Raw genomic sequence first — 24,743 nt, 5'->3', positions numbered from 1 at the left:
CGAATTATTAGATTGTAGGGCAGCCTGATTCAATTTGTGAAAATGATACTTCTAAAGTTGTGGAAATATGCTGTTTCAGTGGAACATGAAGGGAAATCAGAGGAAATATATATATATATTTTTTAATTTATTTTCTTCTTTGAGAGATGGAAGATGGCACATAAAAATTTGCCTTCATTTTCTTATAATACTTGCAACCTGAATTGCTATGACAGAGGCAGTTCAAAGTAGAATATTAAGTTTGTTTTAAGATAGGTTATTTGACACTTTATTGCAATAGAATTTAAGTAGATAGGGAAAGTACTATAAGTTAATTAAGTATAAGCGTTAGGGCTTTTCTCTTATCAGCTGTGTACCAGGAAAGAAATGAAAATCGAATCTTCTAAGACTTATATATACACATTCTCTCTATATAAGATTCTATATATGTATTCAATTTTGGATACAAGATTTTCTGCAAGATACATTCCCAACTAGAAGAAGCAACATGAGGACTAGCTAATAATTTCAATTTAACAGTAATAAGATCTGTATGATGTTTACTCTTTAAGAAAAACAAATCAAAAGTGGAAAATAACTCATCAATTGTGAGTCAGATTATTGGCAAGGGATTTGCAATTTTTTCCATGAAGACAAGACACCCGTAATACCTTTGGCTTTCTTGGTTCTACCTGCCAAAGGATATTTTTTATGTATAAGTTCTCTTCAGAAATCTTTCCCTTGAATCATTGGCCTCTTATTGTATATTGGAAAAACAGAAGTCCCTTCAGTGGAATTCGTTTTATATTGTGGGAAATGGCAGAATAAACTCATTCTTATTCCATAACAAAGAAGGAAATAAAAAAACTAAATCAAATCCACCATCAAAAAGGGAATCTCCATTACACACATTACTTAACAGAGAATCTTTCCGTGGCAGATAAACGTTTTAGAGAGTAAAAAACATGTTATATATATGTCAGTTCTCAAAATTGCAAAATATTTTAAGAATATTTAGATATATTTGTATGTTTTACTGTTTAGATCTGTTAAGAATAATTGTTCTGCTATTGAAAAATATTCTTGGAATGTTGAATATATGAGTTACAGTGAGAAGAACATGATAAAGTACCAATATATATCTTTTTAAAAAATGGAGAAAGAATGAGGAGTAGTGGGGATTTTTTTTTGGCTTTGATCCTTTGTTGTCATTTACTTAATTAATTAATCTACTGAAAAATCACAATTCTTATTTTATACTTAACTTGGCTGAAAGTATTAGCAATAACAAAATAACAAAAAAAATTATGTTTTCCACAAAAAATATAAAATGAAATCCCCAAATTACATTTTGTATCTCTTCTTTAAAACATGTCCTCAATAACATATTGTTTTATGAATTAATTTATTAAAAGCATCTTTTATAGATTCTTACTTTGGTATGTTGCCATTAAAATACAGTTGAAATCATACATTATTGAAGAATTAAACCCATATAGTAAAATATAATTTCAGATCACTATTGTGAATGATAGGGTTCATTTCTCCCCCCCTCCCAAAAGCAAATGGGTTTAAGTGACTTGCCCAGGGTCACACGGCTGCAAAGTGTTAAGTGTCTGGGGTCAGATTTGAACTCGGGTCCTCTTGACTCAGGGCTGGTGCTCTATCCACTGTGCCATCTAGCTGCCCCAGAGAGTGTTCATTTGTTTTAAAGAAATTCAGTTTATAACTTTTTAAAAACATATTGTATATTATAATAGACATATATAGTATACATATGCAGTATGTTATAAATATTTTGTAGTACATTATACATTGTAAATTCTGACCTGAGGTTCTGTTTGGACTGTTCAGTAAAAATAGACATCCATTGATAACATTATATATATTTAAACAATTCTATTAAGGTCAACAAATGTTTTAAGTGCTTACTATGTACTTAACTCATAAAAGAACCACTCCACCTACTATCCAAATCATAAACTTTGTTCATCAGGATCACCAGTGCCTAAAGTTGTCACTTTATAAAAAAATGCAGGAAATTATGACAAGGTTGCTTTGTTTTGTTCTTGAGTTTTTTTCTGTTTTGGGGTTTTTTTTGTTTTTGTTTTGTTTGTTTGTTTGAAACTGATTACCAGTTTTAGATGAGAAAGAAAAATTTACTGATTTCCTTTAGAAAGAAATGTCATTGTTGACTTCTAAGCATCATATCCCTCTCAAGCAGTTGTAATGGAAAATTCACCTATGTTGAACACAACATTCCCTCCCTCCCTGCAATGTACCTCATAGTGTTCAAGGGGAAAATAGAAAATATTTCTAGGATGTTTTTATAGTGTCTTTCTCTAGTATTTCTCTTGCATTATTGACATTTTAATTAAGCTTCTCCATGTCTAAATGAAGGTAAATTAGAAAACCTGCCTGAATAGGTAGACTAGAATGAACAATATTGGCTTTGGAATATTAGCTCTAACTACAAATCTCACCTCTGATGATTAAGGGAGTATGAAGGAAACAGAGGAAGGAAATGGGTCAAATATTGGATGCATCATGTAAAGTTTCCTCAGTTGTAAATGAGGGGATTGGATTTGATGAATCTTGTATTCTCTTAACATCCTTAGATCCATGATCTTAGATGACTAAAAGATTTTCTAAATTGCTCAGAAAAGTGTTCTCTTTAGGAAACATTTATAATTGTTTCTCTTAATGCCTCTTAAAACTGTTTAAATTGATCAAAAGTGGGTAATTTTAATAGCCAAAAAAAATGGATTTATCAATAAATCATACCAAAATTCAATTTGGGATACATATTATAAATGTCATAATAGGATTTTTTTTCTTTTTGTTATCCCACTAAAAGCAAACTAATATAATCCAAGCTTTCTTGGCTAAAAGATTTTGTTATATGAATGTTAATATGCACCTTGGGTTATTTTTGTGGTACAAATGGCTTAAAAATCTTATCAGATGACCCATTACTTGTGACTTGACTATCACATTTTAAAATACATGTAAATATCCCACAAATTGTTATAAAATATATTAATGTTCAACAAACCTTTAAAACAAATGACCAATACTTAGGTCCTTTTTAATTCTACATTTTAAATAACATAAAGGGGATTAAAAATTCTTATTTTTATTCATTTTTATTTAGTAAGTATTGACCAAGTACTTTGAGCATTGTAGGTACTGTATGAAATACAAAATTTAATGAGTCTCACGGCCTTTTAAAAAGTAGCTTATAGTCCATAAATTTTTTATAACAACTTTCTTTCCCCCAGAATCAGCCAAAAAATGATAGAGTTCCAATGCTATTGAGAGAAATGAAAGCTTAGTAAAATCTTAATTCTTATTGAGTGAAAAGTTAAGAACATGGATTTAGCATTGGAAGTGACGAGAGCATTTGGATCAGAGATGTCATACACAGGCTGTGCATGCTGCTAGTGAAAATTGCAGGCTCACTTCCAAATGTAATTGGGGAATATTTAACAAAATGAAGTTTTCTAAGTCAATATATATCCTATAGGGATTCTTTTGTTTGGTAAAGTTCTTCTATTTGATATCTCTCATCTGGACTAACTCTCTGGTTTTATAGGTGTATCTAAGACCTAGATTGACTTCTCCCCTCTTTCTTAAATCTTTTTTCTCATTCTTCATCATCTCTTCTCTTTCATATGACCCTACAAAAGCCTGTAAGCTATCTTTCCCTAACATTTCTTTCTTTTATACCTATAATCCTAGTTGGGAAGGGGGGTTGAGGGGAGAAGGGAACTGCCTATTATTTACTTATTTGTTGTGAGGCAATTGGGATTAAGTGACTTGCCTAGGGAAGCGTTAAGTGTCTGAGGCCAGATTTGAACTTAAGAACTCCTGGTTCCAGGGTAGTGCTCTATCCACTGCACTATCTAGCTGCTCCTAAAATTGCCTATTTCTTGACTCCACTTAACTCTCCTCTCACTTCTCAATTTTGATCACACCAAATCCAGTTCCTTTTTTTCAGGCCTTGTTTTTTACCTCTCTATTTTATGACATTGTTGGCCACCCTCTCTGAGTTTTAATGACATTACTTTTATTTCTTTCAACCTACCTGACTACTCCTCTGTACTCTTTGGTGACTAGGGCCCTCATCCCATTTCTTCCTAATCTCATCAAATCCAAGGTTATCATCTCTGTGCAGATGATTTTGGATCTATACATTGAGCCCTAGTGTTTCTTTTGAGCTCCAAACCCCATATTACCAACCATCCATTGGATGGTCTTGTATGTATTACAAAATGGTATTACAAATTACAAAATTTCCCCCTATGAAACAACCGGTACCCTTTTCCCAACTTCCCCATTTCAGTCAAGGATATACTATCTTTTTAGTCACTCGGGATCACTACCTTAGAGCCTTAACTTTTCAGTTTTGCCCACCTTCACATCCAATCAATTGCCAAATTATTTTCTCTTTGCCTATATATATTTTCTGTTAATGTTCAGAAAATAAAAGATATTTAAATGCTTAATTTGATTACCCCAGGGTTATAAGATTGTACCAAAGGCTTTTGGAATCTAGATCTTCTTACTCCAAATCCATCACTGTTTCCTCTGTACCATTATTTAATGCCAAGACTTTAAGCCCTTAATTTTCATTATAATGATTCCTCTGACTTGATAGTCCCCAGAAGATCCCTCTTTAAACTGTTAATTTGCATAGCATGCACTTTTTTTATAGAAAATATACTATCTGCTGACCATCATGAAGTCTAGATTAATTGATACCAGATGTTAGATGATGAGGATGTCATGCTGTAGCAAACTTTTCATAATTATTTTTATCAATTATACTTCTACTTTCCTCAACTTACTCCATAGAAAAGAGTATCTACATTTGGCTTTTTTTTGGTAAGGTTATACTATATTGCTATGTCTAAATAGTGACCTACAGTGAGAATTTTGTTCTATATATTATATTAATATTATTTCTAGAAAAAATAGCACTGTTTATTACTTTACTTTCAAATTGTATATCCTTTCTCAAGCAAAGAAATGAAAGTAATTTCTTACCACTATATAGACTAGCCTAATGTTTGTTCTTCCAACTCTTACATCAGTCCTTAAAAAGTGCAATGTCCCAAGAATGCCTATATATTTAATCAAACACATAACATTCCACTTTGGAAGTAGTGGAATAGAGAGAAGTTAGAGTCTATATATCCTTACAATTTATTTCTTTTTTCCCACTTCATCTTCCCCTTCTCCCTATCTTTTTTTACTTCCTTTTATTAATCTTCATATTTCCACCTCATTAAATATATTTCTACCAATGTTCAAAGAATTTTCCCTTGCTTATTTATTTGCTAATTCACTGGCTAAAAAGTTAACATTTTTGTTCCAAAGTGAAGAAGAAAAAATGGTGATGGAAGAATGATAATAGCATAAGAGTCCTCTGTGCATTCTTCACCTCCAAATAATTCTTAGAAGGTTTATATAGCTAATCTTTGTAAAACCCATTTTGAGAAATGCTTCTGTATAAGTGCTTATTCTAAAGTCTTAACTTTAAAGCTGTTTTGAAATATTCTTGTCCTTCCACATTAATTCCAACCAAAAAATGTGCCTTTTGCAACTTTGGTTCCACAGCTTTTCCAAGATTCTCAGAATCAAACATGTCCATCTGGAATATTACTCTCCCTTCTACGTATAAGCAGTTTGTGTATCTCCCAACTACCATACTCCAAAAGACAGTTTAAAAAGTATTTGATGAGGGGGCTCAAGAATCACTGCCTTTTAACTAGGAGAATACCCAACCACTAATTTTTAATACCCTTTTGCCCCATTCCCTCTCCATCAAGGATATCTGAGGTAGAAAGTTTAAAAATCTGTTTGGAAGATCAGTCCCACCATAATCAAAGATAATACCTTATTCACTTGTTCTGTGCATGATATTTAATAGACATAATTTGATTTAAATGGTCTTTATAACTTAAAAAAGGGTGGCATACCTAGCTAAGTTTGTATTTTGAGGATGAAGAATTTGGAGGTGAGAATGAAAGGTGAGTGTTTCTTCTATATATTCTTTCTTGTTCTATTTCCTGTCTTTCTTTTTCCTTCATTAATAATCTGATAGCTAATAGAATCCACACATTTGTTTTAAGGTAATAAACAAATATTCTTAATGTGGTCAATTCTTCCTTGGAATAAGAAAAGAAAAAGCCAAAGGAAATTTATACCTGTAAATTTTATAGTTATATTGTCTTTTGGTCAATAAGGGGGGAAAGGAAGGGTATGTATGTTCCTACTATGTGCCAGGGCCTGTGCAAATAGCATCTTATTTGATCCCCATAACAATCCTGCAGCATAGATGCTGTTATTATCCCTATTTATAATTGAGGAAACTGGGGCAAACAAGCATTAAATTACTTATCCTGAATCACCCAGGTAGTAAGTATCTAAGGCTGGATGTGAACTTAAGTCTTAGTGATTCCAAGCCCATCACTCTAGTCCCTAGACTACTTCTCTGCCTAAACTCACCTAGTTGAGTTTTGGAGTCCATTGAGCATTTTTTTAGTTGTTTTTGTACTGTCCTAAATCAAATCTCAGTTAATAATCATAGTAATTGATTTTTGGTAATTTTTATTTTTATCTATGTTATATTTATTTTTATTTATGGTAATTTTTGGTGTGACTAGCATCATAGTTGGTCATTCCCTTAAGACATTATTAATTTTATGGAAAAAGGTTTTACATGATTACACATGAAACTGAAAGGAAGGAATGAGAGCATCTGAAATTCAAAATTTTTAAAAATATATTTTTTAATTGTTTATACATGTAATTGGAAAAATATTCCAAAAAAAAGAAATTATTCATTTATTCTGTTTCATTGAATCACTAAATTTTAGAGCAAAAAAGAGCTGTAAAACTTAATCAAAATCTTCCTTTTGTACTCATCCTTTTTAAGAAAGAAAAAGTTGAAGTACATAGTTAAGTGACTTACTCAGGATGCTGTTAGTGTCTCAGAACTTGTAAAAAATCAGACCTGACCTAATAATTTGTTGTAGAATCAAGTGTTGAAGGCAAATTTTTTGTCTTTAGCACTTGACACATAGTATAGGTGCTTATTTAAAAGCCAATTAAATTGATTTGAATGTGGAAAATTTACATAAGTCTGTCTTTCAGAAGTCCATTGGGAATACTTATCTAAATGATTATATTCATCCTTAGATTTGAAGAACAGGAATCTGTATTGTAACATGCAGGTCTAAAACTGTTGGTAAAAGTGAACAATATTTGTTTTATTTTAATAAATTGAAACTCTTTTTACTTTAGATTACTAAAATATTGTTAGCATTTAAAATATCCCTATGGGAATAAAAAAAAAAAGATTTAGAATCATTAAGGAAATTATTTTATTTTTTAGAAATACTGAGTTCTGTTTTTGTTTCCAAGATTTTCCAAGGTTTTTCAAGTATTGCTTTAATGAATACTTAAATGATCTGGATAGGATCTTATGTTTACTAATAATGTATTGCAGCTTTACTGGTACACCAGAAGGCCAGGATGGAACGGCTTCAACGAGAACTTGAGATTCAAAAGAAAAAGCTGGATAAACTAAAATCTGAGGTCAATGAAATGGAGAATAATTTAACTCGGAGGCGTCTAAAAAGATCGAATTCTATATCCCAAATTCCTTCAGTAAGTTTAAATAAAAACTGCTATTGTCTATATATTTTAGCACAAAACCAGGGTGCCTTTTCATTAAAAATCTGACTTATTTCTACAAAATTGCAATTAAAACTTTTTTTTCCTGTTTCTTTCCCTGTATTAGACTTCCTTTCCCCAGACTAACTTAACTTGAATAATATTTGAGGGTTAAACAGAGATCCATCTTAATTGGAATTATTTTTCAGCTTGAAGAAATGCAGCAATTAAGAAGTTGTAATAGACAGCTGCAGATTGACATTGACTGTCTAACCAAAGAAATTGATCTTTTTCAAGCCAGAGGTAAAGTATTGACTCAGTGTATAATCATCTGAAAATATTTCTCAATAATTTACTTTTTCTGTTGCTTAAAAATAAGCATTTACAATTAATAATCCCATTTGAATATTTGATTATCTACTAGTGTCCTTCATTAAGAAAATTAAGATTTCTACTTTATTTGCTAGAAAATATTTCTATGGTTAGTCTAAGATAGCTTTTCATTTTTCTGATATAAAGAGGAAGGATTATTCTGTTACATCATTTTTTTAGTATTTGAAGAATTAGTAAAAAGAAATATATTTTCAAGTAAATTTTTTACTAAATAATGAATCATTGATTTATTTTTTGTCTCTCCTTTATTTTTTTCAATTACTATTCAAAGCCCTTGCTATTGAACACAAAGAAAAAGGTCTCTATTTCAGTAAAAAAGTAGTCAAATTTTTCTTTGACATTAAAAGAGGGAAAATAAAGTAACTTATAAATTTATAAGTTTCTATGGTGCATACTTTTCCCTTCTATTTACTTTGTGTTTTCTACATTTTCTCAGTAATAAACAACAGATATTATGTATAACAACTTTGTTTATAATTTCATTTAGCCATATGTAAACTTAAACTTAAGAGTTAAGAGAAGTAGGAAAAGCTCAGGGACATGAGGGAAATCAACACAATTGTAGGTTAAAATGTATTCTTTAAAGAGAATTCTAGAGATTGAGGTCCAAATTACTTTCAATTCTGCTACTTTTACCTCATTTCTTAGACTGTCTTTCCTAATATACCCTTGATTCAAAATTAAAAGTAAACTCACACTTTCCCTGAGAGTTAACTATAATTTGAAATCAGTGAAAAAAATTTCTGATACTCATATGTTGTTTGATGATTATTACAAAAAGAATATTTTTGAGATTTAAAAAAAAACTATCTTTTGTTTTAGGACCACATTTTAATCCCAGCGCAATTCATAACTTTTATGACAATATTGGATTTGTAGGTCCCATGCCACCAAAGCCCAAAGGTATGTGAAAAAATGTCATCTTGAAAAACAACAATTTTTTAAATCCCATGTTATTTTTAACAACTTCTACTCTAGGATCACATCATTTGAGCACCATATAATTTAATCTATTTCCATTATTAGTGAATTCATAAAAATATTTTTTTCCTGCTTTAGATTTGAGGGAAAATTTTTCATAGTTGTGTTAGTATAATTATCCTTTTTTTTTTTTTTTTTTTAATTTTGCATGCATTAGTTTTTATTATCTATTACCCATATATTGAATCTTACCAGATATTCACCAAATACAAAATTTTAGGTTCTGAAATGTCATATTATGACTGCCCTCATCTACCAAATTTGGGTGAGTTTTTAGATTCTTGATAAGGGAGACTACACCCTAGAGAAATTCTTTTTCAAGAGGGAAGATACGGGTATTTTTTGCATTTAGAAGACTTCATATACAAAAATAAGATTATTTTAAATTAAACCAGGGATGCCTTATTTGTGTTTTAAAGGATTCATTGAACACCTAAAATATATTTACATGTTTACAGTGTGACTTGACTTATACACACTTTTTCAAGGAATATAAATCTTGAATAAAGTAAATCAGGTTACTGGCTTATTCATTAGTATCAAAAAGTTGTATTATTGTGATTTTATTGACATAAAAAAATAGATCAGCCTTTTTAGAAAAATTTCAAATGAAAAGAAATATTTAATTAATCTGTGATCTAGCGGCAGGAGTCCTGAATCTAGAATCAGGGGCCCCATGTTTGAATTCTGGCTCATCTTCTTGCTACTTGTGTGATGATGGTCAAGAAACTTCCTTTTGTCCGATCATCTTCAGTATTTCTTAGCCATAAAATGAGGAAGTTGGTTGATTTCTAAATGATCTTACAGCTATAAATGTTGTGGTTGCCACAATTAATAATCAGTTTTGAAAATTCAGGGCATATGCATGCACACAAAAAGTAATGATCTGCAGTGAAAATTTTCTCTAAAAACAACACAGATATTAAGAATTTGAGGCTTTTTTACATAGCAAGGATTATAAAGGTAAATGAGTGAAAAAGTTTTAGTTTGAATTACAGAAAAAAATAATAAATGGTTAAAGCCAGAAAAAGTAGTTTTTTAAAAGCTCAATTATGTATATATCCTGAAAGAATTCGTGTAGTTTAGATGAGAGTAGTGACATGATACTAATTCCAGTGATAATAAAATGAAAGGAAAAGGAGAACAAAGGAAAGGATACAAGTATGAGAGTGGCCAGAATAAATTTTATTTTCTCATCAGGGAGAATAAAAGTAATAAAGAATAAAAATAATAGAAACAAATTCAGTAGCAGTTAGAAGTAGATTGTCATTTTCCAAATTCAATCTGAAAATATAACTAGTTGGGACAGTAAACTTTACTTGAACTCATCCATTAAAAAAAACTGTCCTTGCTTTTATATGCAAGTGAAATTGAGGCAACAAAATTGACTTCAAAACTTATCCTTGAGGAAGGAGGCTGTGTTCTAATGGTTTTAGAATCATCTTTTAAGTATTTTATTCCACCGAAGCTGAAACCTATTAAGTGTCATGCGCAGAAACAAAAAATCTTGTGAGTTTCTAATAGTGAATCAGAAGTACTGAAATATGATAAATTATTTCTGCCTATATTGGTTCATCTATGAATTAGCATAGCATTTTCTGTTCTGCCTTAAGTGAAAGATTATGTATTATGAAAGAGAATACAATTACAAAGTGCTTTTTATAGGTTCTGGGTGGTTGGGGGGTGGGGGAGAAACAGCTAATTTTCTAAAATTTTAATTTTTTTGTATTATGTTAATGAGAATTCAGTTTGCCTTTTACTATATTTTGAATTACTTTATAATTCTTTTGTCTTAATATATACTCCTTTTGACTAGTACACTTCTAAAATAGATTTTTCTTTACATATGTTTTCTGTTACATTCTATAAATAATACCATTATTTCTTTGTCAAGATATCTTAGACTGCCTAGCATAAGTCATCAGGGTTCATTCATATTCTAGAAAAATAATTTTTTTGTTTTCAGAGTAATGCAGCACAAATTACAGTTTTTGATTGTTACCTTATTGAAAATTGATGTTTTTATTTGAGCAACGTATTGACACTTTCCTCTTAATGAAAAAAATTATTGATTTATCTTATGCACAGATAAACCATACGTGAGAGCTTCCTGATTATTAAACTGATCCTTGTGGGTATTTAATAAAATAAGATAAATATCTTTTTTGTCCCAGAGAGCTTTACCCTAAATACTCTATTTCATTTTCATATCTTTTCTTTTATTCCTTAAATTTAAACCTTAAGAAATAGAACGTCTTCATTGATGGAATAGCCTACTTGATGAGAGAAAATGATATCTCATTTAACAAATTTCTTATTGCAGCATATGATCATCTATACAAACTTTAGTCAACTTTTCATTGTTCATTACCTACTTAGCTTAAAAACTGTAAATTTTGTTGCTATGCTATCTCCATAGGCCAAATTTAATAGTATTTGAATGCTTTATAGAATGCTTCAATATAACCCCCAATAGTTCAATGTAGTTGACACTAAGGACATAGAGAATTTGTAAATTTATATACGTAACTACCTTAGAACCATAGGAGATGTTTGGTTCAAATGTACATTGGTGAATAACCAAGAATGCAAACAAACAGTCATTTTCATTGTTCAATAGAGCTGAACTATAAAGAGAAACACCTTTAGGAAATTATAATGCTTAGGTATCATCAAAATCCTATTATGTTGGCAGTACAAGACTTAATATGGGTATTGACTGTTATTGTGATTAAAGTATTTGTTGTTTATTAACAAAATATTGTTATTTATGAATAAATTTTAAATTCCTTTGTTAGTTTTTTTGTTTAGTGAGATAGTTGAGGTTGCCCAGAATCAGCACCCTAGTGTCTGAGGCTGGATTTGAACTCTAGCTTTCCTGATGCTAAGGCCAGTGCACTATTCCACTTTGCCATCTAGCTGTCCCTTTTCTTAGAATTTTTTTTAAGTAAAAATGCCTATCTCAATAAGTATTTTCTGTCAAACATGACATAATTCTTCATTGTAGAGAGATCTTTACTACATAAAACTCTATTACAAAAATAAACATTGTTTTATATATTTTCATTAGAAATTGAATATTTTTTTTTCTTGAATAAAAACTAAAAAGAAAAATGAAGTCTTTGCCCTCAGATACATTTATAAGTATCATTGCTCTCAGAAGGCAAAATTAGTTGGGGTTTTTGTTTTTTTTGGTAAAAAGTTTTCTTTTAACTCATGAAATCAGTTTTACTTCTTAAATCTGTTTATTAAAATTAGTTGTCAGCTAAGATTTTACAGAGCAACCTAATCATCCAGTTTTGAAATCTACCTTGCATTTTCCCTTTCATTCTGAAATGAAATATCAGCTAAATCAATCTATTATATATGTTGATAATAATGCAAGATAGAATTACCATTGGAGGATTTTAAAAAATAGTTATCTTTTTCCTTTGCATGGACCTCAGAGTTATTCGGGGAACAATGTACTGTTCATTGTCCTATTGATGAGGTTTAGAATTGGGAGTACCTAAATGAAATTGGGGTTTAATTGAGGTCTAGTGGCAGGTTCGTGGTACAGGGAGTCAAAAATGGAGCTCCCCTGCAACCCCTTTGGATTCAGCGCAAGGATACAAAGTTAAATGAGGTCTAGTTTACAGACCTGAAAACCTAGATTGATAAAAGAGGTTTATTATGAGGTTTGGAAGTAAAGTCTAGTTAGTGAAGTTGAAGGTAGAAATAAGAGGGCACCAGAACCAGGGTTCCAGTGGACAGAGAGTCTTTGGAACCAGGCATGGTGATGGCATGTTTAGACCCTCAGCAAAGAGAGGGCTCCAATCTGGCTCTTTTACAATGGGGGTTTTGGCTACAAGCTGAAGGGGCTCGTGGGTGGAGTACCAAATTGGCTGCTGGTTGGGTTTCAGCCAGGGTTAGAATTTGAATTGAATTTAGTGGGTTATGGGACTGTCCCCCACCCAGATAGCAAAGATGAAACTGTTTGCACTTGGGATAGAGTCCCCTCCCTGAGGCAGAGGATTTTTCAGAATTTTGGGTCCTTCTTTGTCACTATCTTCCAATGTGCTGAAAAAAATCTATATTCACCTGATAGAAGAAGAGAATTCTTTATTTTCTATGTATTGAGCACACTTGAAAGCATCATCCTATAATTGTCCTTTTATTTGCATTTATTTGCAACACATTACCAACTCTTGATGTTAGGGGCTCAGAACTTGGGGGTCATAAGAAGTCCCAAGAAATTAGTGTATAAATTTCAAGAGTCCATGAACCTACACAAGGCAGGGGAAATTACATCTTTATTTTCACTAAACCTCTTACTGAATTTTGGCTGGGGAGGTTGGGAGAGGGGGATGACACAAAAGTCTGTCTGGCTCTCAGGAAGCTCATTCTAATTGGAAGAGACAACCTATAAAAGATAGTTCAGCTGTAAAGCAGGTGGTAATGGCTGGGAGTTTTCCATCTCAATAGATGGAATAGAGTTGTTGATTTCTGTCTCCTTCAGATCTTGAGACATGTTTGACCTACTGCATGGTAGGAAAGAAAGAGGAATGAGGCACCTCTTATGGTAGTGGCTCTTCCCAGTGCACAGCAGTCCCAAATGGCTCTTTGAATGGAACAAAACAAAATAATCAAAAGAATTTTTGTACCACTTAAATTGCTCCAGGCATAATTTTTACATTTCATTCAATTTAAAACCATTTCAAAATTGACTCATTTATTTTCAAAGAAAACTGGTGGGAAATGACTAAAGAGGCTGATATGTGAAATTACATATCTCTATTATGTATAGCTTGCATTTTTAAAGGAAGATAACAAATTCAATATATCAGTTTCCTTGGTTTTCTCTTTTTGAACCTTATTGTTCTGCTTTAAAAAAAAAAAGTTTTAATGATCTTTCTTTTGGTATAATTATTTCTAGTCTTTTTATCTAATTAAAAAATACCTATTTTGAAACAGATAAGTATAACCAAGCAAAATAAAGCAATTCGTTGACTATGTTGGACTGTGTGTGCCTCAGTTTTCCCCTTGAGTTTCCCACTTTTCTCGGAGGACTGTGTATTGAGTCACATTTTTAAGAGAATATAGAGAAGAAACAAAATGTTCACAATATAGAAACAGGTGATATAAGAAGGAAAAGCTTTTATGCTACTCTAGTAGAAAATAAAACTGGACTTCAGTGATATGCACACTTTACTTTTTAACAGAAGACCTACTTCAGAAGCTATTGTGGCACATTTAAGAATCTTTTTCACTACATCTTAATATTAGCAAAATAGAACTAAAGTTTAAGGCACAGGGTGTGTAATTTTTCTATTGAAACTTGCTTCAGATCAAATTAGCTTCTCTGTATCTATATCTCTTTTCTCCTGTTATAAATTGGAAGGGGGAAGGAAAGATGGTGCTCTACCCCCATACACACATGGGAATATTGTGACATTTAAATAACATATATAAGTGGTAATGTTCCCCAGGAAAAAAAGCAAGGGGAAGAAAAAGGGAGGGGGGATATCATAATGTGATGTGGTGTTTAAACTTGATTAAGCTATTACTTGATGCTATATAACAATAGCAACATTATACTCAAATTATCTGATATTTTAACAGACCTTTTGATTTTTTTTCTCACCTAGCTTTTATTTCTAATTAAAAATATTTTGGTTGCTTGCAGATCAAAGGCCCACTGCCAAAACACCAAAATCTCAAGACACAGAGGAAGATGAAGGAGCTCAGTGGAATTGTACTGCCTGTACCTTTTTGAATCATCCAGCCTTAATCCGTTGTGAACAGTGTGAGATGCCAAGGCATTTCTGAGCCACAAGGCCCAAAATCTTCTGTAGAAAACCATAACAGATTTTCAAGGAACTATTTTGTCATTGGGGAATAAATGTTTCATTATTACATAGGATTTTGCAAAATTGAAGGTGTGACAAGATGGTGTTTTGCTTATATTAAATGGCACCCCACAGAGATGATAATACCTCAGTGTTGTGTTGCAGGCAGTTGAAATTCATCACATGAAAGGTAATCTACTGAAAGACTTGGTAGCCGGCTGCCTAAACCATGGACAGTATTACCAATATCCCATTAAGGATAATTCTTGGTGTTCAATACTTGGGTGTTCCCAAAACAACGTTTTCCCCTTTGTCACTACTGAATTTTGACAGGGGAAAGGAATAGAATGATAGCTTTTTTGTTGTTTTTTTAAAGCTTTCAGTGAAACACTACATAAGTGGTAAAAATTTAAAAGGAACAAGATTTAACTATTTAAACTGCTGCCACTTAGTGCCAATGGATAGGGGAAGAACTTGACGATTCTGTGGTACTTTTGGCCTTGTCTTTGTCTTCCCTGAAAACATCTCTACTCTGTGAAGTTAGCATCAGTCCAGTCATGTCTAAAGATGAGAAGGGAAACAGTGTGCGTTGTCTATAGAGGACAAATGGTGAAATACCCTTGCTTTTCTTTCTGTACATAGCTCTAGAGCCTGCTCTAAATGACTTCTTTTCTTTATTAATTTCTCATATTTCTCTATGTATAGTGTAATAGTCTTTTGTTAACTTTCTTTTTTTTCCCCTTTAGTGATTAAGCACGATCATGTCCTTTTTTAAAAGCTTTTATCTGAGAGAAGCAATGCCTTAAAATAAAAAAGAGCATTAATGAAATGAAACTATGCACAAAATAACTTTACTCATTCTGTGCCTTGCCCTTGCAAATGCTGTACTGTGAAGACCTGCAGATTCAGCATGGTTAAAAATGCAGGAAATATGGGAAGATTTATGCATTTAGTTCACTCTGTACAATGAATTTTATGGTGGGTGACTCTACAGTGTTTTGTCCTTCACAAGGCAACTTAAAACAGCAGATTATCTTCAACCTACCAAGAGAACAACAAGAATAAGCTTGCTTCATCCACCTGGGGTGTTGCAGAACTTTCAAGAGATATTTATTGAGGAAGTGAAGTACACACAATATCAAAACCAGCAACTGAAACACATAAACTCCCCTCTTCCCCTCCCCACCTCCTTTTTTGAGAGAACTTTAAATACTTTACCGTTTGGGCAATCAGTTTCCAAACCTGACTTGATGGCAGTGTCACATATTTATAAAATGAGGCTAGCCATATTTAGGAAAACAGAAGAAAAGCTGGAAAAGGAAAAGCCAACAAGCAGACTTGAACACTGAAGCAAACCTCAAGCATCTCTTTATTTTGATTATTTTTTTAATAAGGAAAACTACTCAGATGATCAGGAATGTATGTAATTGAATGAAATCAAGCAAAAGGAATGACAGTATGCATTTATAAAGGACAACATGAAAGGATTTCTGTAGCAGCACTTAGGATGAGGCTAAAGGAAGTACAAAAATGTAGCAAAAGGCAAGAGACAAAGTAAACTGTCATCCACAGTAAACATTTGCAAGTGGACATTTTAAAACAGAACAGTATAATTACAAGCAGTCTAAGTGAATGCAAAAGCCTTGGCTTTGAGGGGTTTGCATTTTGTAAATGAAAAGAAATATGACAATCCCAAGTAATTAGGCAGAAGAACCAAAGCACTTGCATTTGATGCATTTTGTTTCTAAAATGGGGCCTTGTTTTTTCAGCTTCATCTGCAGTTCTATGTGAAGATTGATAAATCGGTTTTTACCTGTTTTATTAATAAAACCTAATTTGGATATCTTGAGTTGATGGTTTTGTGATTTAGATGGGCAAACTGTCTTTGTAACAGATAAGTTATTTATAAAAATTAAAAAAAGTTATATTCTAATGTTGAATTTTGTGACTTGTTTTTAACGTTGTAGAACAGTGGGTAAGTGTACTCCAATGGAGCATTAAATAACCATTTGAACCAGGAAAAGAAGTTAAAATGCACAAATTCCATATTACGGTTTTAGACTGGTTCTCTTAGATTGTTTCTCATAAGACCATTGCCCAGTTTTCTCCACCACAGGTTAAAAAGGGGGGGGGGGGCTGTAAAATTATCTTTGTTTATCTTTCAAATGAGCCAGGACAGTGAACAGTAAGTCCCTTTTTCATGGTTTATGTTGGGAGTTAATTTATACAATTTTTCCTTGTATTTCTCCCCCATTTTAGAGACTCACCCCTGTGATGAAAGTAAATGAAAAAAGTGTGGTATAGTAGAAGGAGCATTAGATGTGGCAGCCGAAGGAGGCTTAGATTCACAGCCTGATTTGGCAGTTGTTGTTCCTACCTTTTTGTGACCTTAGGAAAATGATTTTGCCCCTCTGGGCCTTTGTTTTCTCAGCTAAGAAAGGGGGGATTAAGATGAGCCACTAATAAAATCTTAAAATCCACTTAGTGGTTTCAGATAACTTTCAAATTTAGACCTTGACCTCGAGAACAGAAATAAAATTAGCATTTCTCTAAGATGGTAATAAAAGAAAGGCATGATATTAAAAGGGACTAGAAAAAACACTGGTAACTCTGTCTTGAAATGAAATACAAAGGAAAAAAACACATCCTGCCTTGTGAGAAGGTAAGGCCAGTACGTGTTATAGTCTTTAGAGTACTTGCAAATTATTGAAGTGGAATGTAATGGTGTAAACCTGACATGGAAAGATTGGAGCCTTTTTGGTTTTGATCTCTAATTATTCCTTGGTTTTGGTATTCTTTGCATTTAAAAATGTATTTCTAGGCAGTTGGCATAAACTATTTAAACTTCTCAGGGAAATATGTCTGTGAGATTTGTCAGCTTTGCTCTTATCTACCAATAGCTAGCACATATTACTAAGTTGCATTTCATATTCCATGTTTCTGTGTCAATATCTACGGTGGTTTTTTTTTGGGGGGGGGTGTTTAATTTTGAGAGAATTGATTATACATTTCCTTGGAAATTCCAACTGCTTTTGTTACATGAATGACCAATCTGAGCTATATCCTACTCTTGGTTATTTTAATATTGGAAAGTAGGAATTGAGCAGTTTCACAAAACATAGATCAAAAAGAAACTTGTTTTAACCTGTTTTTTTTTTTTTTTTTTAAACAATGCTGCACTAAAAAGTGGGGAAAATTGACAGTGAATTCATCCATTTTTCCCATCCCTGTTAGCAGCAGAAATACTAACAGCTAAAAGTAAACTAGAGAACCTATTCATACCTCATTTAAATTGGATTTTGCTATGTCTCAATTGTATTAAATCAATAATTTAAGAGGCAGCATTAAACAGTTGATTGATATTTTCATGATCTCATATTTCTACTGCTCTAGAATAGTAATTTTATTTCTAAGTCATCTCTGCATATATCAAGTGGAATCAGAAAATTTTAATTTAAAAATATAAATCTGCATTACTAATATCTATTTTACTTGAAGATTAAATGGCTCAAGACTACCTATTAAGTCAAGTTACTTATACATGGGTAAATATAATTGGGCTACCTGGAAAAAATGAAATATCTTTTCTGAGAGAGTACAGTTTAATAGTTTTGTATTTGTTAAATTGCTTTTTTTTTTTTTTTTTAATCTGTGTGATATCTTTAGGACTCTGATATTAATGGACAATTTTTAATGATTACAATTTGTATTATGTCAAATAATATTTCACTTTAGTATATTTATTAAGTGATTAACCTACATTTCTGGCTTGTAATCAGAGTAATAGTTACATAGAAGGAATGAATTGCTATATGTAACTATTTAGAAAAATCACAAGACTAGTAACAATTCCCTTAAAACTGCTATTTTTTTATAGATATAAATGTACGTAAATAAACATTAAAGGCAGCTTAGTCTACATACTACTGGACTCTGGGAGCCAGAAAAATTGTAACTTTATTCAGGTTTAACTATTAATTTACTGGGTAACCATAGAAAAGTTACTTTTTTTTTTTTTTTTTTTTTTTTTTTGTAGACTTCAAATTCTTGTCTTTTAAAGTAGAAATAAACATCCTAGTATGCTACCCACCTCACAGAGATATTGTAGAGATGAATGGGTCTCTAAAGTTCTCAGAAGAAAAAGAAAAGTACTATTTTCAAACAATGAATTCTGAATTATGTGTGGGGTTTTGCCATTTTGTGAACTTTTAAAAAAAGCCCTTAAAATTCTTAATCAACAGTACTAATTATAAAGGTAAGTTTTATGCCATTTATCTCCAGAGTTAATTTATGGGGCATCTCTTTAGTAGGATCAGATTTGCAGTTTCTATAACTGAGTCCTTCTTCCTCTCCTCCCCCCCAATTTATTTCCAAGGTTAATTGCCAATGGAACCGATTATAAAGTTATTGAAGGTTAACAAAAGATGAAAGTGTTTTTATGTTTTTGTTAAATGTCCAGCTATCTTAAGGGAAAAAATGTATTTTTATGGTGAAGCATAACAGGTAAATTACCTTTTCCAGGAAAATAAATACTTTCTTCAAAGGAATTGCTTCAGTGTTTGTCAGCTCTGCATATTTGTCTCATTCTTAAAACTGACCCAGAAGATAAACTTTAGTCTTGGTCTTCAAAAATTCACCCCTTTTTCTGCATTCTCATTTTCCTCCTAAGATTATTGCTTTCCCACATCATATGCAATAAAACTGTTATAACATGCAGTCCAAAAAGGTTTTACACATATTTCCATGATATAGTCAGCAAACATATATCACCTAAAAAATTTGTAGACACACAAACCACCTAATCCTTAACACTTCCTAGCTGTGTGACCCTGGGCAAGTCACTTAACCCCAGTCTCAGAAAGAAAAAAAAGAAAGAAATTTAAATTCCCTGAATTCTCCAACAAAATTAGACCATACAAATTAATGTGTTAGAAAGGAATTTGATGACTGTCTAATCCTGCCTATCTCAAAAAAGGATTTCCACTATAATACATTAAACAGTAAGTCATCTGGCTTCTGCTTAAAGATTTCTTATGAGGGAGGACCTACTGCATTTTAAGGCAACCCATTCTCTTGGGTATCTTAGGAAGTCTTTCCTGGCTTTAAATCTAAATTTACTTTTTTGTAACTCTTTTTACTCCTAGTTTCAGCCCTCTGGAACTAATCAGAACTGTGCTTTAGCCTTTCAGATATTTAAATATAGCTCATTTTTCTCTTGAGTAGGCCAGATATCTCTTATTTACTTCAACCAACTGCATGCATGTATCCAAAACCTTTCACCATCCTAGTTGCCAACCTTATATATGTCTTATACCATATTATTATCTTTTCTTAACTGGCACCCAGAACTAAATATAATCTAGAGGTGGTCTGATTAAGACAAAGCACAGACTATGAAGTCCAAGTCATATTTGTGTGTTGGGGGTTTCTTTTCCCCACTGCCATGTTACATTCCTAATTCATATAAACCTGGCAGAATACTACAATGCCCAAGTTTTATTCAGAGAAAGATGTCTAAGTATACCTCCTCTTCATATACTTGTAATTTTTTAAAACCCAACATATGATTTCAATTTTTATCCTCATCCTCTTCAATTAGAGGTGTCCAGCTTTCCATGAGTCCTGCAACAGTCAGTAGTGAACCAGATTAAAATATAGTAGTTTAGACTTTAATAAAAATAAAAACAAGGCATAAAAAACATAGAATAATATGATATCAATATGCAACCCACAGGAATCCTTATAGTTTAGTAGCCATTTTGTCTTAAGTGTCAATGCAATGCATTGGCCTGATAAGATCTTTGGCTCTACTACCTCATCCATGGCATTTTTTGTTCTCGGTATCTGCAAATTTGTTCAACAGTTCATCCAACTTTATCCAAGTTACTAAATGAAAATAAGTTGCCCGGAATTAAGTGCAAATCCTTGAAAGAATACAATAATTTGTTGGGTTCCCCCCCCCCCCCCTGAGGCTGGGGTTAAGTGATTTGCCCAGGGTCGCACAGCTAGAAAGTGTTAAGTGTCTGAGATCAGATTTGAACTTGGGTCCTCCTGAATTCAAGGCTGGTACTCTATCCACTGCGCCACCTAGCTATCCCAATGCAATAATTTGTTAAAGCACTGAGAACTCTCCCAAGGGGAAAAAAAAGTGAAAATTGATGCTTTTAAGGAGCTTAAAATCTATCAGGGAACCAAGTTGTCTTTGAACCATTGATGACTTCTTTAAATCTAACTTTTCAGTTAGTCCAATTATCACCAATGCTATATCTTTTTTACCTTTTAGAAAAGGATAGTATGAATTACTTTATTAAGTGCTTTGCAAAAATAAATGTACAATGTTCTGCTTAATAATGGAAAAAAAAGTTACTCGAGCATGACCTCTTTTTTTTTTAATTTTTAAATTTTATTTATAATTTTTTCACAGTATATATGCATGAGTAATTTTTTATAATATCCCTTGTATTCATTTTTCCAAATTACCCCCTCCCTCCCTCTACTCCCTCCCCTTGATGACAGACATATGTTACAATATAACCTAGATACAATATATGTGTGTAAATACCATTTTCTTGTTGCACATTAAGTATTAGATTAGGAAGGTATAAGTAACCTGGGTAGATAGACAGTAGTGCTACCAATTTACATTCACTTCCCAGTGTTCCTTCTCTGGGTGTAGTTGTTTCTGTCCATCATTGATCAACTGGAAGTGAGTTGGATCTTCTTTAAGTATCCCCAAGTATGATTCTGGTTGTTTTTTTCAGTACTTGAAGATATAGTTCATCAATGAATGCCATTTGAATTCATAGAGGACAGGTCCAGATTAGATTTTTTTTTTAGTAGTGCCCTGTACTTTTTGATGGATAAAATTAACATTAGGACAAATAGAGAAATCATTGGCTGCACTTCTAACAGAAAGCTTCAGGTCTGGAGAACATAAGTCTCTTATTACTACAGTCTAAAAGTTAGTGTGGTATGAAGGAAAACTAGCTGGCCTAAAGTCAAGAAGTGGGTCTTTTCACATAATAGCTATTTTACACCAAATAAATCACATAATCTCTGCTCTAGGCAATTCTTTAAATTGAAGAAGAGGTAGTTTCTCAATTGGAAATTCCCTGTATTTCCCAGGTCTGGTACCATTTAACCTTAGTACTGTTTTATGTGGCTATGTAGAGGGCCACATATATTGAGGGAACTCTGGGTGAGGTGTAAGAACCTCCAGCCCAGAGGGAACCTGCTCTGGTCTGGTTGGGCTCCCCATCTCCCCTAAAGGCTCTCCTTCCTTAGAAGTCCTAGGGCAGTGACAACCTGTGTTGTAATTAAAGCAGAGTGATACCAAGTAGGAAACAGTCACCTACATATAATAGCAAGTTGTTTGTGTGGTCCCATGTGGGCAGTACGTAGTGTACCCAGTATTGTTTGGTATTAGGGTATACAAGGGTGAAAGAATTAGGAATAAATGGATTCCATATTTTCACCATCCTCAGGAGTCCCACCTCATCACTAAGATGATATATTTTAATCACCCGGATGTAGGAGCTCTAGAAAGCATGATATGTTTTGTCACTCCAACTTGGGGGCTCTAAAAAGCAGGCCACAACACTGCTATCCATAAAAACGACCTATTTCTTTTAATTTCTGCTCACCAGTCTTATTCATGCATGGGCACGCACACACACACACCCCTCCACCCTTCTCCTTAGGATGGTTCCTGGCTTTTCTCCCAAGAGTATGCCTTTTCACTTTTATTTTCCAATCCTGTTTTTACTTTTACCTTTCCTAATTTTTCCTGAAATGGGTCTTATTCCAGATAAGGGTTTCAACTCAGCAGTTTTGCTTGTGATCAAATGTGCCTCCTTGTGTTAAGATTCTTGTTTGTGGTCTACAATTTGGTTTTGTTACAGGCATTTGAGATAGTAAGTTTTATTATTGGTTCCCTTCTTGGACTTTTTTCTTCATCTTATGAATTCATTTTATCTATTGATAATCATTTTTATTGTAGTTATTCACTATGAACCTAAATATGCAATTTTATCCTTTCCTACTTTTTTATTTTAAAAGCCTTTTTATTAGATTTTAATACAATAAATGCTTCCAGTCTTTGCACACTGTCTTGTAGCTGAGCGTGTCATTCTTTTAAGCTATCATCTAGAAATCTAAATTCTATTCTTGGATACCATCATCCACTTTAGAAATCTCTTCTGAAAGGCCTCCCTCCCAGTTTGTGGCCTCTCAGTTATTCAATGATCTGACCTACCTTCATATTCCTTGACTAATTTTTTTAAACCTCATAGAATTATGTTTAGAGAAAGAAGAGATCTTAAAAGTCATTGAGTCCAATCTCCCATTTTTTAATAGAAGAAGAAGCAGACTCAAAGAGGTAATGTGATTTTCTAGAGGCACAGAACTAATTAGTATCTGGTACAGATTTTGAACTCATATTTTCCCGACTTCAAACCCAGAATTCTTGTCTGCTTTTCCATCTAACTGCATTTACATTTGTCCCCTTTTTCCTCCCCCATTTTGACATTACACTGTCTTGATTCTTCATTCTTTTTATTAAATTCTATCCTCAGTTCCCCCTCCCAATTTTTTATATTCAGACATAATCCAAGACAGGATCCTTGATTCTCTTCTTTGTACCCTCAACAGATTTTATATAGTCTTATGGCTTTAGATATCCTCTGTACATGAGAGACTTCCATATCTACACCTATGGTCTTTGCCTCATTATGGAACTTGAGTCCTATATCTTTAACTGCTTACTAGCATGGCAATCAGTTCAGCAAAGCTTTTTCCAATACTAAGCAACCTGATCAAAGTTTTCATTACTTCATACCTAGTTACTTATTAGCTTCCCTGCCTTTATTCTACCAATTCATCATACCCACTACATTCTATAATGGATCTAATTTAAAAAAAAATTAACTCCTTCTTTCTCTCCCTATACCTTAGTTTTCCCCATTTGTAAAATGCTGGAATGGGTTTAATAACTTCTTCAGGTCCCTTCCAACTCAATCCATTATCCTGTGGTTTAAAATTAATAAGTTGTAGTTGATGTAATCTATGGTTGTTTCAATAGAGAAGTGTTGCTCAGTCTGTCAGGCACTTAAAAAGAGGTAAAATGATTTAATTTTTCAATCAAGTTTTTATATAACTAGTATTATAGAACACATTCTGTGAAAGAGAAGTCCAAAGAAAAACATTTCCATCAGTGGGGAGGGTCTCTAGATCTAATGTTGATAAATGAATAATGCCATTGAGCTTACACTACAATACTTTTAGGAGAAATATATACAGTTTTAATCATCCATGTAAGGAAAACAAGGTAGTGAATAAGCACACTACTCAGATTTACATGAAGTTAGATAACAGATCATCATATTAGTCATCAATATCTGTGTTTTGGGAAGGATTATAGACAGACAAATGGAATTATCCAACTCAAAGCAATAAAAAAATTAATGAATGGGTACAAATAGGCTTCATTGTGTTAACCAATAACTACATTACCAAAAAATTATATAAAAGATATTTTAAGTATGTGCATGACCAGAAAAAGATATGTGGTGGTTAGGGGAAAAGAGTAAAAGACAACTAAGTGATAGACAAATGGAGTACATTAAAAAACACAAAGATAAACCATGTCTCCTGCATGCCCTTGGACTTATAAGGTAGAAGGAGGCATGTGATACATGCAAGTATGTACTTTGTGGTAAAAATGCAATAGTAATACATCAATATAGGCATAAGAGCATTATGAATCTTAAGAGAATCTATGAGGAAACAGACCAGAATGCATGAGTTGAAAGGTATGCAGAGAATAGAAACTTAAAGTACTTTTATAAAACATTGTCCCAAGTCCGCTGTGGAACTTCTGTG

At 32.6% G+C, this 24,743-nt stretch overlaps 1 protein-coding gene across 3 annotated transcripts in view; it reads left to right on the top strand.

The window, feature by feature from the left end:
- Positions 1-16,713, top strand: part of TAB2 (TGF-beta activated kinase 1 (MAP3K7) binding protein 2) — a 101,598-nt gene extending 84,885 nt beyond the window's left edge. For 2 of the 3 annotated variants that reach the window (XM_074309583.1, XM_074309584.1), the window contains exons 4-7: positions 7,496-7,656; positions 7,872-7,965; positions 8,878-8,958; positions 14,702-16,713. In XM_074309583.1, the coding sequence (XP_074165684.1) occupies positions 7,496-7,656; positions 7,872-7,965; positions 8,878-8,958; positions 14,702-14,844 (479 nt within the window). In that variant the 3' untranslated portion in view covers positions 14,845-16,713. The remainder of the gene's footprint in view (positions 1-7,495; positions 7,657-7,871; positions 7,966-8,877; positions 8,959-14,701) is intronic. The other variant, XM_074309585.1, reaches the window with a different exon arrangement.
- Positions 16,714-24,743: the final 8,030 nt, after the last annotated feature.

This window comes from Sminthopsis crassicaudata, chromosome 4 (genome assembly GCF_048593235.1).
Source record: "Sminthopsis crassicaudata isolate SCR6 chromosome 4, ASM4859323v1, whole genome shotgun sequence".
NCBI classification, from domain to species: Eukaryota; Metazoa; Chordata; class Mammalia; order Dasyuromorphia; family Dasyuridae; genus Sminthopsis; species Sminthopsis crassicaudata.
The sequence above is the reverse complement of the archived record's forward strand: the minus strand, read 5'-3'. Positions and strand labels throughout refer to the sequence as shown.